Below are 15,720 nucleotides of genomic sequence, written 5' to 3' on the forward strand. Positions count from 1 at the left end.
CAAATCTTCCTGCAAGAAAGTGATTAAGAGGCTTAATGCTGCTTCAGGCTTCTTTGGATTTCATTGCAATGTAGTTTTTATTGGTGTATAGTGCACTGCTTTCTACGTGGCATGTGCTCTGGCATGCGTTCTCTTCAGTGATGGATTAACTAGTGCCTCTTTCTTTCTGCAAACTCACTACAGTTCAAGTGGATGGTCCATTCACTCTTTCTTGCTTCTTAGCTTGAATGAATTTAGTTAGTTGAGTTTGTGTTAACGTATATCACTTCTCGATGTTAGAATACATCTTTGCATCTTATTACTGTGAATGTTAGAACAGCACATAAGTTGTAATTGAGTTATTACCAAATTTTGTTTAATTCGGTAATGCCAAATTTTGATAATAATGTTTTGACTAGTCAATATTTAATTCAAATTGACATTATAAAAAAATTCTAAGTATTTACAGATGAAATACTCTTGGGTTCTTGAAGCAAAGATATGCTGCTCTACGGAGAGTAAAAATGTTCTGCGTACGAGTAGAATATTTTGTTCTCTTAGTTTCAAAATGCAAATCGACGAGATTATGCTTTATATTATATTGATAATATGTTGATCTTCTGTAACTAAAATGTGCTTTCCTTCAGACAGGTAACAGGTGATAGTAGATGAGGACATCTGAATTGTATTTCAATAGAAATGGTTAACAATTATTGTCCTTCTGTAAAAATATTGAGCCCATTGAGAGATTGTTCTGAATTCTAGCTGAGGTTTAATATGTGAAAGTTCGTCAAAGTCGAAGAATGCGCAAAGTTTTAAAGAAAGAATGCAATATATATAGTAACAAAAGAAACAAATTATCAACTAGCTAAGAAGTTATGTTTAAGCAATTATAAGAAAGACGTATAGCAGGGTATCAGAAATGTTAGTATAGTTTCGAAAATAATATTGAAATAGGACAACAGCACATAAATTGCAATGCCAAATAGAATAAAACTGTAGTACTTGGTACATGATGTAAAGAACGACTTAATGCTTTAAATTAAATGCTGTTTCTAAAGGCTAAAATATAAATCGAACAATACGTATTCTAATAATTTAAACAGAATCTATTGCTGCTTAAGTATGAAACATACAAAATACGTGTGATTAACAATAAGCGCTAATTGACTTTACAGTACGCTAGAAATAGGAATAGAATATAATAAATACTTAACTGTCTGACAAGGCTAACAAATTACTTACGCGTATCTAGCAATGAAGTACTATAAAAATAGGAAAGTACGCAAGCTTTCATGCATTTTATATCACACAAAAAGTAAAGCAAGGAGGGAAAAAATAATTGAATGTTACATTCTAAACTGTATAATAAAGATATGATTATACGATTTACTAATATATATGATTTACTATTTACACAATGATTGACTATGGAGTCCTAGAACTGACTGTGCATGTGGTATGAACAAGTAGAGGGAAGTAATGAATAATGGAAGCAGAGACACACGGCGAAATCAGTTATATAGCCAGAATGACATTCAGTAAATAAGCACTTGAACAGCGCAGTGTCACAGTTGAATATAATGTTATATGAAATATTTAGGTGTAACATACGTAAACTAGTACACTGTGTTTGCTACACCAATATACGAGTATCGAAGTGGAAGAGAAGAAGGTCTTGCACATTTTAGCTCTTTTAAGATGGATGATATTATTACGAATAAGCCAAATTTTACAGCAGTGAGCTTCATTATAACATGGTTGATTGTTTTCAGCGAACATATTTTTGTTGCCGTACAAGACTGCAAAATCTTTTTTCAACGCTGCATATTTCCCCTAATAGATGAGTAATTTTTGAACAATTTTTATTGAAGTTAACAGTAAACTATAAAAGTTTGTGCAGTTTTATAGCAGTTAAATTGTTCTGAATTTTATATAGCTTGATGTATTTTTTAACATTACATTTTATTTATTAAAAAAAGTAAAAAAATAAATTAGAATAAAATTTTAAGCAATTAAATTCATAAATATTAGTTCGCGGTTCATGATTTTCACTTGGCAAAAATCTCATCGTCGAAACTAAACATACAATACCGTTAAGCTCAATTTACAAGTTGCAGCAATAATTTTGCGCAGTAAGTTCAATGGAAAGTTACTGTTTCGCTATCATTTGTTCATTATTTCTGAACATAAACAAAGAAAACAGCTTCTACTCCGCATTTCTTTTGAAAAAAATGACACTGGATAAAGACAAAATATTCTCATCAAAAAGGATATTTTAGCCAGTCTCTACTCATTTCTCTCTGAAATGGTGTAAAAGAAAACACTTTTCGCCAATCAGTTTCATTGCTGTGGTGCTAGACAAACATATGTCTCTCTCAGTAGCAGTACTTTCGCTAAATCTCCTATAAAATGGGGGAGAAAAATCGTTGGTATTTTTTCCCTAACAAAAGAGATCCTTATGTTGGAAACGAGGGAAAAACAACTTGTTAAAAATTTTCAGTTCTTCCGAGTTAGCAGAAAAAATAAATAAAGAGAAAGGCTTTAGCATTTGACAGCTTTCGAAACAAGAATTTTTTCTTGTTATAGATGGGTGAGAACAAAGACGCTTCAAAATCCGCCGAAATGAGCGAGAAAAATTATTATTTTATTTCTTTCACTTTCTAAGGACATGTTTTCTTCTCAGTTGTTTCCAGTACACTACCAATAGTTTTTAACTTTGGAGTACCTGGAAAATGTAACGACGTAGGTAAAAAACGGAGTAAGAGAAACATTATATACACCCCCCCTCGAATTTTTTTTTTTGTCGTATTCACATTCATGCTTACTTTTAATTGAAAACGAAATTATTTATTGCATAGAAACTAAATGCATGAGAATGTACCTCTATTAGGTATACTAACAGCGAGAAAATTTTTGTCAGTTATGAAATTAATATGCCAAGTTTCGTATTTCCAAAATAACTCAAGTTAAAATTTTGTAATGATGTGATAGGATAGCAATTTTCATTTCTGAATAAATATGGCGAACAAAATTTTCTTTTTGAATGATTATATTTTGAATGTTTTACTCAAACAATCTAATTCTTCTAAAGGTACTTCTTTCCACTTCTGAAACAAACTATTCTAGTAATAAATTATCAAGTTTAAGAAGATAACAGATTATGTCTTTATCTTTAAAAATGTATTTACCTTTTTTGTTCTAAAAAGGACCCCAAATAATTGCTGAATTTTATCATTTTTTCAATCTAAACATAGTATGCATCTTAATAGAAACACATGTTTCTTTCAGTTATGATATATAAAACCATGCAGATATTTTATAATACATTGCTGACAGCAATCAACATTTGAAATTTATTTATTTAAAAGAATTAAATATTTCTTGCTAACATAAATGGATACTGATTTCATTAGAAAATATAGTATGAAAATTACGAAATTTTACGCATTATGCAGCATAATGCAATTTTACAATGTTTTTTTAAAACTAAAATAATTGCCCTACTATAACATTCTGCTTCACAATACGTTTTTATGCATAGGAAGATAAAACTATTTCATTCTGTTTCAGTTTGATTCTGATATTATAAGTTAACTTTCATTTTTATCTGAAAATCACTTATAAACACTTAAAACGTGTTCTCTAAGAAATATTTCTATATTTTAATGTAAAGTTTTGTATAACATCTAATATATGGAATAAAAATCAGCTATCTAAGAAAAAGCAAAACAAACGTTCATGGAATTTCATTATTAGCATTATAAAAATTACTTATTCCAATTAGAACTTTACATAGCTTTATACTGGGCTTTACACAGAATGAAGAGGATCCATTTAATGGAATGAGAGTCGTTTTTTAGAAATCCCAGGTAGACAGTCACTTTTAGTTCAAGGTGAATTGTGCAAAATTTTACCAAAGCTCGAATAAAATTATAGAACTGCACAAAACTAACACATCATCTTGTAAAGGTTTTAGTAAGAGTTGATGCTTGCTTTGTTATTGGCTATGTCTTTTTTCAGAAATGGTCTTTCAGAAGATCATCATCAACCTTGGCCGATTTCCGCTTTTAAAATATTTGCTAAAAACTGATAGAAAGCGAAGTTAAAGTTTGCCTTCAAGTTTCTACACTATCTTGAAAATTTCTACACTATTTTAAACAGTAAATGAACACGGCACAATATGATGGTTTTCATAAGAACTGATAAAGCGAACTAATAAAAGAAAACCTTCGCAAGCCATCAGCGACAGTCAAGGCAAGACTTTCCTTCTAAAGGTGAAATTAATGACAACTTAATACAATCACGGACTTAATACAGCGAAGAAAACATGAACTGACATTCCGTTTACGATTTCGCTGAGATAGCTGAACATTCCCCTTTTCTAATTATTTATGGATTATTTGAGGCCTAAGGAGTTGCATAGACAACAGTAAGAACAGGTAGTACAATGAAGTAGAAATGAAGGTATGTTGTTATATGTTGTAATGTTAATATTACTATGAATTAAAGAAACAATATTGTTGATGGTTACCAGTAATTTGTTATATTCTTACTGTGCCCCTCGAAATGGAAATTACGAGCATAATTTTCCCCTTTCGATTTTCGGACGATAAAATTAACAAATCGAAGGAGGGAATACTCGAGAAAATATGGTAAAAGGTAAAGAACTTAAATTATGTTGTTACATTATTCAATCAACTAACTAACAAGGAATGGATCAAGTTATGTCATGAAAGCTCTGGAGTTATAAGTGGTTTAGAGTATCCATCTAGGGAATAGAATAATATTCCCTAGATGATAATAATAATTCGAATCCCAACGAGGACAAGGTCAATTTTTCCCGAAAATAACTATAGTCTGTATAGTGGTGCTTGAGCTAGAAATACGAAGGAGGATAACTTGTTCTCACCTGGATTCGGATGACTGGCTATCGTGGTTCTCGGAAGTCGCTCTTTAAGTGGAGAAGTATAAAAGTAATTATTGCATTTCTCAATGCTTTCTTTGAGGTGTAAGCAGCTAACACATTCAGCTAACTGTTGGAAGATTCGTGTTCGTATCCTGGAGTGGTCACGGTTGATTTTCTATATTTACCGCTCCTAGAAAACTAAGGATTTTTGCAAATTAAACTGAAAATACACTTATTTGCAAACAATTTATTACTTAAGCCTATTTTTGTCACACATATAAGTTATGCATTGACGATATGTTTTATATATGGTTATTTAAAAAGCAATAAATTACGATTATGCATTTTACCTTTTCCATTGTCAAAAGAAGTTTTGTCGGTGATTTAATGAGAATGCAGGTCTAATATTCTTTTCAAACTTTTGATCTTTCAACAGAAATGCGTAAAGTTTCTCTTAATGGTATGCAACTGCTGGTTATTACTGACTTGCATGCATCTCCTTTTATGTTGTGTTTAATCCCATTAAAGCAATATTTTAAAAGACGGTATTATGTGTTGCCTTTTATTAATAATTGCGATTTAGAGCTATCATTTTTATTCAATCTTAAGCAATTTCGTTAATTTCTAAATGATATTCTAAATACATTCTTAATACATTCAGTTCGCTGGTTCCATTCAACACAATGTTCACAATTCATTGTTACAAGTAGTAAATGCTATATTTTATTCAATAGGAATTTCCTAACTGATATGCTGAAGATGCTAGAGAAAGAATGATCCAACTAAATATTTTTCCCGATGTGGCAATAAAAAGGGTTTAATAATGGATGAGTACAGGACACTTTATCATATTTGATCTTAATTGGAAAAGATTTTCCGAAAAGCTTAATTATTTAAATTAATTGCAGTTTATAAAATTAAATTTGCAGAAACCTGAGATACTTAACATCAAATGATGGAACTTACCTGATTTACCCAAACATTCGTCGTCATAATCTGATTTCTAAGATTCTGAAAAGAGAGAAGATATTTTAAAAACAGTAAAAAATACGATATAAGAGTAAGCTCTTTCATAAAACTTTTAAAAGCATCGATAATACTTATTTTGTAGAACCTTCTAGTATTAATTTCTAGTATTAAAGAAGGTTTTTATTTGTATTATTATTTTATTCATTTATTGTAAAAACATTTTGTAACTAAATGTTCAGATTGGTCTGTAACATTTAACTTTATAAACAAGAAATAAGTTAAGACACAATAACGCGCCGAACAAATACTAATTCAGAAAACAAACAACAAAAATCAGTGTTATATTTAAAAATTTTCACAGGACTAGTTTCGATGGTTTTACCGAACCACCATCCTCAGCTGCAAAAAAAAAAAAAAAAAAAAAAAAAAAACAGTAAAATAGAGGTAAAAAATAGGTTTTTGCAGCCGAGGATGGTGGTTCGGTAAAACCATCGAAACTAGTCCTGTGAAAATTTGAAAATATAACACTGAATTTTGTCGTTTGACTTCTGAATTAAGAAATAAGTTGTTTGCTGTTTGATTATAAAACATTTAGATTTAAAACTAAGGCAAGAAATAGTTTGATTTTAGTGTAACATGAATGCATGAGATATGAAAATTAAAAGAGATTGCTGGTGTGTGAGATATATAGTCATTAACACTTTTTTTAAAATCTAAAATTTTGGGAATATATAATATCATTTACTAAATTATTTTACCGCTTTATTAGATGATTTTTGTGCGAAAATAAAAAATTACACAAGAGTTCAACTATGGAGTGCTTATCCGTATATAAAATGATTAAAAGTTGTAAGGATTATGTTAACTTTATTAACAGTTAAATTTTGAGTTAAGTTTCCTTTCCTATCGATTCTTAACTTCAACTTACTACTTCCGACCAGAACGTAGTTTTAGAATCACGTCTGAATACATGATAAGGAAGATCGGTATTTAACCGCGAAGTTCTTCGGTCTTAGGGAGAGAGATACCAGATATTCTGGCTGCACCCGTCCACCTTGTTAGGCTACTCTCTCGTAAGCTATTATCATGCTCGACCGTACTTTAGGCCCTTGATAGCTTCGCAGTCAATTAACGTTAAGGGGCCAACTCTGTTAGAATTTTCATAGCTTCGGCTATACCTCTTTAGTTTAGATTAGTTTAGTTAATTTTTAGTATCTTAAGTTCAAGACGAAGTGTCGGCTTTATTGTACACTCCAAGACGGGGTTTTGTTAAACTTTAGTTGGAATAATAAAGGCTTAGTTTACCCTTCTACCTTGTTTATTGTCATACGAACTCAAGCGATTTTTCGCTTATGAGTTCTTAAGATTCTTCACTTCCAACAGTAACGTAACTTAAAAGTGAGGAACTCTACAATTGGCGCCGGAAAAGTTGTTAACGGACCATGTCATTAGAGTCCGGGAAGTTCACGTTGACCTCTTAATCATGGAAACATGCGTGCTGCGATGAGGCCAGCTGCAACATTTGACGCCAAAAGCTCAGTTATGACCTTTTTGAAACTATATAAGGTATTTCTTCCGCCTTCCTAGCGTGCCTTTGTGGTGTAGTGGTTCTGCACACTGGGCCGGTATTTCAGAGGTTCGTAGTTCGATTCCCGGCGAAGCGACTGCTCATTTTTCATCTTGCCTTCTTCCAAAACATACCTAATGTCTCTACAGTGGCGCCCGAACTAAAAGGGTGTTAGATAAGGATTCTCCACACCCAGGATTTGGGAATTGGGTCTCTTAAAAACCCCAGCCGCCCTTTAAAAAGGGGAGTATATAAGGTATTTCTCCCGCTCTCCTACCGTGCCTTCGTGGTGTAGGGGTTCTGCACGCTGGGCCGGTATTCCAGAGGTCCGTGGTCAGTGGTTTGAAGGCATTTAACCATTTTTCATATTGCCTGCTTCCAAAAAATACCTAATGTGTCTACAAAGTCACAGATCTAAACCTCAATTAAATTATATATATTAAAACGAATAGATTGGGGAAACAAAAGGAAGACATTAAATTTTGAATATTATTCTGTTAAACCATCTACATAATACTAGATGTATTGTTTCGAAACACTGTCACTATCAAGTTTATAACATTTGTGAATGGTAAGTCTTGATTATAACGATAATGTCAAAGACTCTATATCCAGAACCTTGATTCTCTTATTTTCTTGAACCAGCTTCTATTTTTGTTACATTAAATTCAGTATCAGAATTCAGAACACTACGCGGATATACAGTTATTGAAGAGATAACTACAAGATATAAGGATATTTTATGTCTGCGGTACTTATAATTGTATGCATTTACTATAGACTTTTGTGGATAGAGTATGAGAAATAAAAGAAGAAATGAACCATCAGAACTTGCAATTAAGGAAATTTTCCTTTCTGACAGGAAGCCTGACATCCGAGATATCTTGAAATCCCTGTAAAATATCTTGCCCTTGGATTTATGCAGTCTATCCCATTAATCAGTAATATTTAAGGTAAAAAAAACAAATTTATCTCCAAAAATATTTTGAGAGCTGTAAATGTGTATTTACAAACTAGGAAAATTTTAAATAGTTGCAACGAAAATTATGATATTACATACATCTTAATAAAAGAAGAAACATTACAGGAAAATTACACTACTGTAATTTTTTTAAATTAGCGTGAGCAATGAGCTTGAATTTAAATAATTGAAATGCGCTTATGTAAAATTTAAAATTAGGCAAGAAAAAGAAAAGCAACCTTCGATTGGCGAAAATTCTAAATAAAACTCTTATCAATTTAAGTTCAAGTAACGCTTATGTTTTAAGTTGCATACTGTCCTGTTTTCCATTGGTTTACTACACAAGTATTGCTCATGCCAGAGGATTAAGTAAATTTTAGTTATTTGAAAGCGAATTAAATGCAAGCATGTTGTGTCTGGATCTCATACTGCTAAAAGCCAAAGATGTTAAGTTGCTGTGGTTCAAGGCCATCTTTAAAAGTTTTCAAGCTCTTTTTTTGTGCCTTGAAATATTCGTGTTTGTGAGATTCTGTCCAAGTAGTAAGTGGGTGCAGCTTTAATTGGTTGCAAATTTAGTCCAGGGGATTTTCTGGGCCTGCCAGGTTAAGATTTCATAATTGTTGAGAAATCAGTAACCTACTATAAAGTTAGTATCGCCGGAAAGGTATTTAATTTTTATATCACAAGTTGTGTTTTAGTAAATGTAAGCTTTTTATTTAGAATAGTCTTATTGCTTGTAAGGGCGATAAGTCGCTGATGCAGCTAGAGTTGCTGATCGGCTGCTAGCAATTAAATTAGAAGCTGAATGCTACATATTCATCTGTCGCATAGCAATCGAATTCTAGTTTAAATCTTTCCACGCATAAAGTCAAATTCAATTGACGAAATTCTTTGAAGCAAACTTAACACAGTTAAGCTGCGGAAAACTCGAACTGTCCCAAAAATAACGGATGAGCATATCGGTTGAAATCTACTCTGAGATCATTTGCGGTCACTTTAAATACTGTACGTTAATTTACATATTTAGAAAGAGTTAAGCGAAAACAAGAATATTTGGGGAAAGAAAAAAAAAAAGCTTTTTAGTTATATAAAATATTATAAAGCATCATCGTAAACTATTAGTGAACAGGATTATAAAAATCATTGCAAGGATACGAACTTCTGAAAATAATTGTTGGTTCGAATATTTTATTCTTGCTTCATGAATTTGAGCAAAGATATTTCCTAACTGGAATTATTATCCTTGATAGATCACGTATTAGTGATTTCAGGTTTCATGTTTTAACACGAGAGTAGGTGGAAAGGAAAATTTTATTTTTTTTCCACATAATGTTACACATGCTAAAGTAAATACTAAAAATCATAGCAACACATTCCTTAAACTGATTTTCATTAAAAAGTCTTGTTCATAAAAAAGTACTTTTTTTTGTCTTGCTTACCATAAAAAGCGAAAAAAAATAGGAAAAATATTGACTGAAGCGGTTGTTTAAAATAAAAGCTATTTTTATATTGTATGATGGCTGTTAAAAGAGGAAAATAAATGAATAATTTGTTGGGCAAAGAAAATTTGTATTTTTTTATTAGTAATTTAAAACTACCACGATGTATTTTGAAACATGTAAATAACAGTTAGAACTATAAATAAAGTTTCTATATTGGTATTTCTTTTGAAGTGTATGTAATGAAGAGAAATCGCCTTATATTACTTTTTTATGGCACATCAGATGAAATAGTTAAATAAGTAACACCAGTGGCCCTGAAGAATACTTGTGAAGAAGAGGATATTGGAATTCCTGGTCCAAACGTGATGGACATTTTTTCTAATATAAACTGTTATTTTACTTCTTATTTGTTTTTCAACTTTAGCATATTCAGAAATGTTAGAGTACATCATAAACTATTATGTTCAGATTAAGAATAACGACAAAAATAAGACGATAATAGGTCTAATTTCGAAACCGATCGGTCTTAAGATAAAAGGAGGTAAATAAAGAAAATAAACAGTTTGAAATACAGAACAATAAATTAGTTCCGGCAGCTTCTTCCTTCTTTTACCTTAATATCCCAACATTTTATTTAACATTATTTATGTCGTGATAATGTTTTTCTAATAATGAATATTAAATGTTCCTGGAAGCAATAAGAAAGATGTAAAAGAATTTTTACTTTTGCTACAGTCTTATTACACTTTTAAAATGTTAAGAACTCAGAAATCTGTGCTATGCTTTTACCTCGATAGAGTACGGAAAAAATAATATAGTTCGAATTGAAGCCTCTCTCTGAAATGGAATAATGCATGATAGAAATCCTTTCATTGCATAAGAAATACAAATGCAAAAAAATAAAAAAATTCTTTAATGAGGTTTTGTTTTAATAAATCAATATACGTTTACTACTGTTTTGCGTTTTATGTTCATTTTCAAAATTATATCGTTTACTGCATAGTTAAGTAAATTAAATGATTCAAAATCATAGTGCTAAGTTGCAACACCATCAAATGAATGCTGCAAAGTGTACCAAACGTACAGGGAATGTAAAGTGAGATAAGACATGCAAATGATTATAATTAAAAATCAATTGCGCTTACTTGGAATGAGAAACGGCGGTTTGTTCCATATATATATATAAAGGACTGTAAAGTTGGGTTGAAATCTGTTGATCGTCCTCTGTCTGCGGTGAACGTTTAATTTGAGGTCAATATGCCTGGTGAACAGCGGATAACAACTAATGGAGTTCGTAAGAGGCCACATCGTTGATATGCGAGAGGATGGACTTTCGTATCTAGGAGTTGCAGCCCTCAGACAGCGTGATGACCACAACAGTGATGCGTATTTGGAAGAAATGACAGAGGAGAACCGGTCTCTTTTCTCAAGCACATCCCTAGGGTCCCTAGCACATCCCTGGACAGATATATTCCGCCTTACTATACCACTCACATTTTGACAGGCCACGGCCCCTTTCCTTCTTATCTCTACCGCTTTAAGATAATGCGTCTTGTAAATGTGGTGAAGAAGGCAACCCGGTCCATTTTGCATTTAGTTGCAATCTACTTAGAGATCACAGATTCGGCAGCCGAGTGATAATAATAAGTCCATGTGGTACAAGAGCTTCCAATATAATAAATATGCAACCGTCCGGCTCAAAAACATTATTCACTGTTGTGCAGATAAATACTCTTAGCATAGGCAAGCAATCTTAGCATAATTAGTTCATTAAGGGGATACTGTAAATGAATGGGGGATAGTCCATTTACAATTGTACGAAGATTATAGAATATTAGAATGCTTCATGTCTATGGCAGTACATTTGTACTGTACTCTGGTAGAATACACTTCATAACGTATTTGCAACGGAACGTGCCTTGTAATATATCAGTAATTGTATTATATATTGGTAATTATATTTTGGAAATTACACATTAGTGTTGGAATTTGTAAGGGTATTTGCATATGTAATTATTTAGTAGTTTTTTGCATTAGTCCGAGGTTGCGTTATAAGATACAATAATTGTTTAAGTATTAGCAATTGTGTAATTGCATAATATACTGGACTTGTTATATTTGTATAATGTACTGAATATTGTAAGATGGAATATGTATTTGTGTTTCAGTTTATGCCAAAATAAATATTGTGCTTAGTAATTATATAATATAATAGCGATTATAATATGTACTAGATATTGTAAGATGTAATTATCTAGTAATGTCTGGGTATTTATCAATAAGTTGATATCAAATATCATAACTATATTTGTTAATTAATTCACTTCTGTCATTTATCCGTAAATGTACCAGTTGTAATATACTTGCAATTGTATTAAATATTGATAACTATGTAATGTACAGGTACGACATATTTGTACAATGTACTGTGTTATAAATGTACTTTAAGTTTTTTTGGTTTATTTTTTGTTTTGCATTATGCGCAATAATATCATAAAGTATAAGAGATTGGAAAAAGTACTATATATTGTAAGGTAAATTTGCATGTGTGGTAATGTATCAGTACTTGAAACAGGGTTAGTATTTACTTAAGAATGAAAAAAAAAATACTCGTTAAGAAGTAGATTCACAAAACACTGTACTTGCTGTATTATGCATTACTATGTAAAAATACTCGTGAAGAAGTAGATTGATGATACATTGTATTTGTACATGCTGTATAATGAATTTCTGTAATAATATAGTTATGTAATAATATGGTACAAGTTATTGGTCTATCAAGTACTGGTAAATGTATAGTGTATAGGTATAAAGTACAGATACTGGGAGCACACATTAGTTTCATAAGATGTAATCACTTTTGTATAATGTTTTAATAACTCAGCTATGTTTTAGTACTTATTCAAGAATGCATTATCATTTATTCAAGAATGTTTTATGTATTTGTATTATGTAATTGCATTACATTTTTGGTTTTATATTTTATATTTGTATTATGTATTAGTAAGTATGGATGTATTATGCACGATGGGTAAGAGCTTCGGCTTCCTAAAAAGCACAGTAGAATTAATATCTTCAAGGGCCTTAAACTTCTGAGTTGGTAAGCAATTCTACATGGATCATGTAATACTCTGGGACGGAAGCCAACTCAGCGGATTTCAGGATTTCAGTGTGCACATAACACAGTATGTGGTGTGCCTTATGGCAGCAAGCTGTTTCCACCGATGAATCTCTCTTCAATCTGGAGTACAATAATGGAATAATACGCGTCATACGTTATAGAGGAAAACGTCTTTTTCCACAGTATGTTATCCAGCGTCCAAAAAAAAAAAAAAAAAACGCCTCGCATCATGGTGTGCGGAGATATTGGGCCGATTCCATCTAGTGCAGATTAAGGCCATCCCCAACAGTGACTGCTACATAATAGAAGTTGTGAAGGCAGAGGTCTTCCCCATTCTTTGACGGATTCCGGGTTCTGTATTTTATCAGGATAATGCCCATGCACATGTTTCTCAGACTGCAGAAGCCTTGTTTAGGGCACATCAGGTTTCGCTTCTTCCATAACTTGCTTATTCCCCGGACATGTCACCACTGAACATGTCTGGGATTTCATCAAGCGTCCTCGTACAGCATGTTGGGCACACACTAAGGCTGAACTTAGTGTGTGCCCAACCACTAATCCATGTGAAATCCATCGAAGCCATGTGGAATCCATGTGGAATCCATCGAAGCCATATGTGGAATCCATGGAATCCATATGGAATGTTATCCCCCAGGATTATATTTATGACCTGTATGATTGAATGTGTACAGGTTCTAATCGTTCAGCGTGGCGTACTCACAAACTACTGATTTCGATGTTCGTTTTGGTTTTCTGTCTTGTACATTTGATTGTTTTTTTGTACTATTATCAGTAATGTGGAGAATAAGTTTCATTCATTTCCGACAATTTCTTCATAGCGTTGCATTTTTCACAAACATTAGTGTAAAAACGCACCTTAAGCCACTGCATATAGAATAGTTATGCTATCAAGAAAGTGATCTATATCATTCCTCACCAAGTACTAGCAGGTATAAACTAGATTTGGTATCTGGAAAATAACAAAACAGTTTCAGAAACATAATTGTTAGTGAGATGAGAAAGCAAGTTCTTCGAAGGTGTAGGTGATTTTGAAGATTGTGTAAAAAAAGTAAAAAGTCGTAAAATTGAGCAAACAACCCGTGTTAGGCGTAGAATTTTAGCATATATCGATTTCGAGGGCGAACAAAGTCCTCCTTCATCAGGAGCAAAGAAATCTGCAACTGAAAAAGCAAGTTACGAACATACTTATAACCTAAGGAAGTTCAGAGAATAGCGCCATCTTTTAGTATAAATAATATTATTTTGTGATTTATTTAAAACGTGTTTCTTATCTGTCTTGGAAGTAAAATGTTTTCAGTTGTTTCCTGCATCGATCTTCCACAAGAGTATTATATACTTTTAAACCTAGATATTTGGAATTTACCCGGAGTAAACTACAAACATATTGAATGACTGCAGGCCTATGTCTGTTATTTTAAAATAGGGTTTTGAAGCTTATTTTCTGCCGCCCGACTTGCCTCATAGTCATGGGAACAACAGTTGGAGCAGACGATTTGACTCATTTAATTTTTTACTCCCCCCTTTTCCGTTTGGATTTCATTTCATAAAAAGCGGCTGAGCAAACTACAGTCTCAAATGAGACACCGAAATGAGAGATGAAGTGTTATGCAGTGATGACCACCCGGGTTATGACCGCGATGGGTAGCGCTGGCAAAGGCCTTGAAGTACCTTTTTTAAAGTAATCGACTATAGTAAGATCTCGATCTGTACCTTAATGTAAATTATTCTTACGGTCTGAGTGAGAATCTGCTAAATTGTAATATGTCCAGGTACAAACAAACAGTCAGAGGTGAAAACTGAATTATGGGGTTTAACTCAGACCAATATACACATATCAACCTTATCTTTTTTTAAGGGGGGATTATCGGAACTTCAATTAGGACATAAGTTCAACTAAATGTTTATAGATATGGATTTGTAGACTTTACGATTAATTAATATAAAATTATAAAAAAATTGTCCATTGCAATTTTTGGAGTCTGGATTGAAACAAACAATTTAAATTAACAAGTTACAGATGTAATTGCTTACAATGCTTCGGCTTCAATATAGTCTAACACTAATTTTTAGCGGAAAAATAAACCATTTAGCAACAATCATTAGCATGGCTACTATCTATTCGCGACTTCAAGTGCCCTTTGAATATTTGTATAAATAGAAAACTGTTGACAATCAAAGCTTTAAATAATTAAATGTATTTGCTATTTAAACTTATTTATGATTTGCTTTCTGGTGAAAACAGATAGAAAAACTGAAACGACATAAAACATTTAATGTAAATGGTTAATTAAAAAAAATCCTTGCTGTATATTATAATCGTTCTGCAACTTCTCTTAGATTTGATTGCAGTTGCCTATATAAAGGTTATTAGTTATCGGTAGGTTTAAATTTTTTTGTAAGGTAAAATTTTTTGTTTAACGCTCATTGCCTGATGTAAAAAATGCTAGTCAGAATAATATAAATAAAGAACAGAACTAAGAGTTTAATTTGTTGCTTTGACCTCTTAAATGTAAAATGATGCTTTTAGATGCATTGATCTCTCTTACATTCTCAGAATTGTTGCTACTTTGATCTCTTGAATGGAAGGGTGGGGAAGGTTTATTCAGTTTGCTATAATTTAGAATCAAATAAATTTAAATGTACTTTGTTTTTAAGCCTGTAGCCTGTTTTTAGGAAAGTTTGCAGTAATAGAGGCTTATTGAATTAAACGGACTAGTACTAAAACTATTCAACTAATGTCTGGGATGTCAC

At 32.0% G+C, this 15,720-nt stretch overlaps 1 protein-coding gene across 1 annotated transcript in view; it reads right to left on the reverse strand.

The window, feature by feature from the left end:
* The window catches only part of LOC146997729 (acetylcholine receptor subunit alpha-like 1), a 562,185-nt gene that overhangs the window by 386,436 nt on the left and 160,029 nt on the right, over positions 1–15,720 (reverse strand). The window contains exon 2 of the mRNA XM_085815630.1: positions 5,855–5,899. Within this exon, the coding sequence (XP_085671756.1) occupies positions 5,855–5,899 (45 nt within the window). The remainder of the gene's footprint in view (positions 1–5,854; positions 5,900–15,720) is intronic.

This window comes from Stegodyphus dumicola, chromosome 4 (assembly GCF_044657685.1).
Source record: "Stegodyphus dumicola isolate Sdum_Otavi_A_Nest chromosome 4, ASM4465768v1".
Classification (NCBI taxonomy): domain Eukaryota; kingdom Metazoa; phylum Arthropoda; class Arachnida; order Araneae; family Eresidae; genus Stegodyphus; species Stegodyphus dumicola.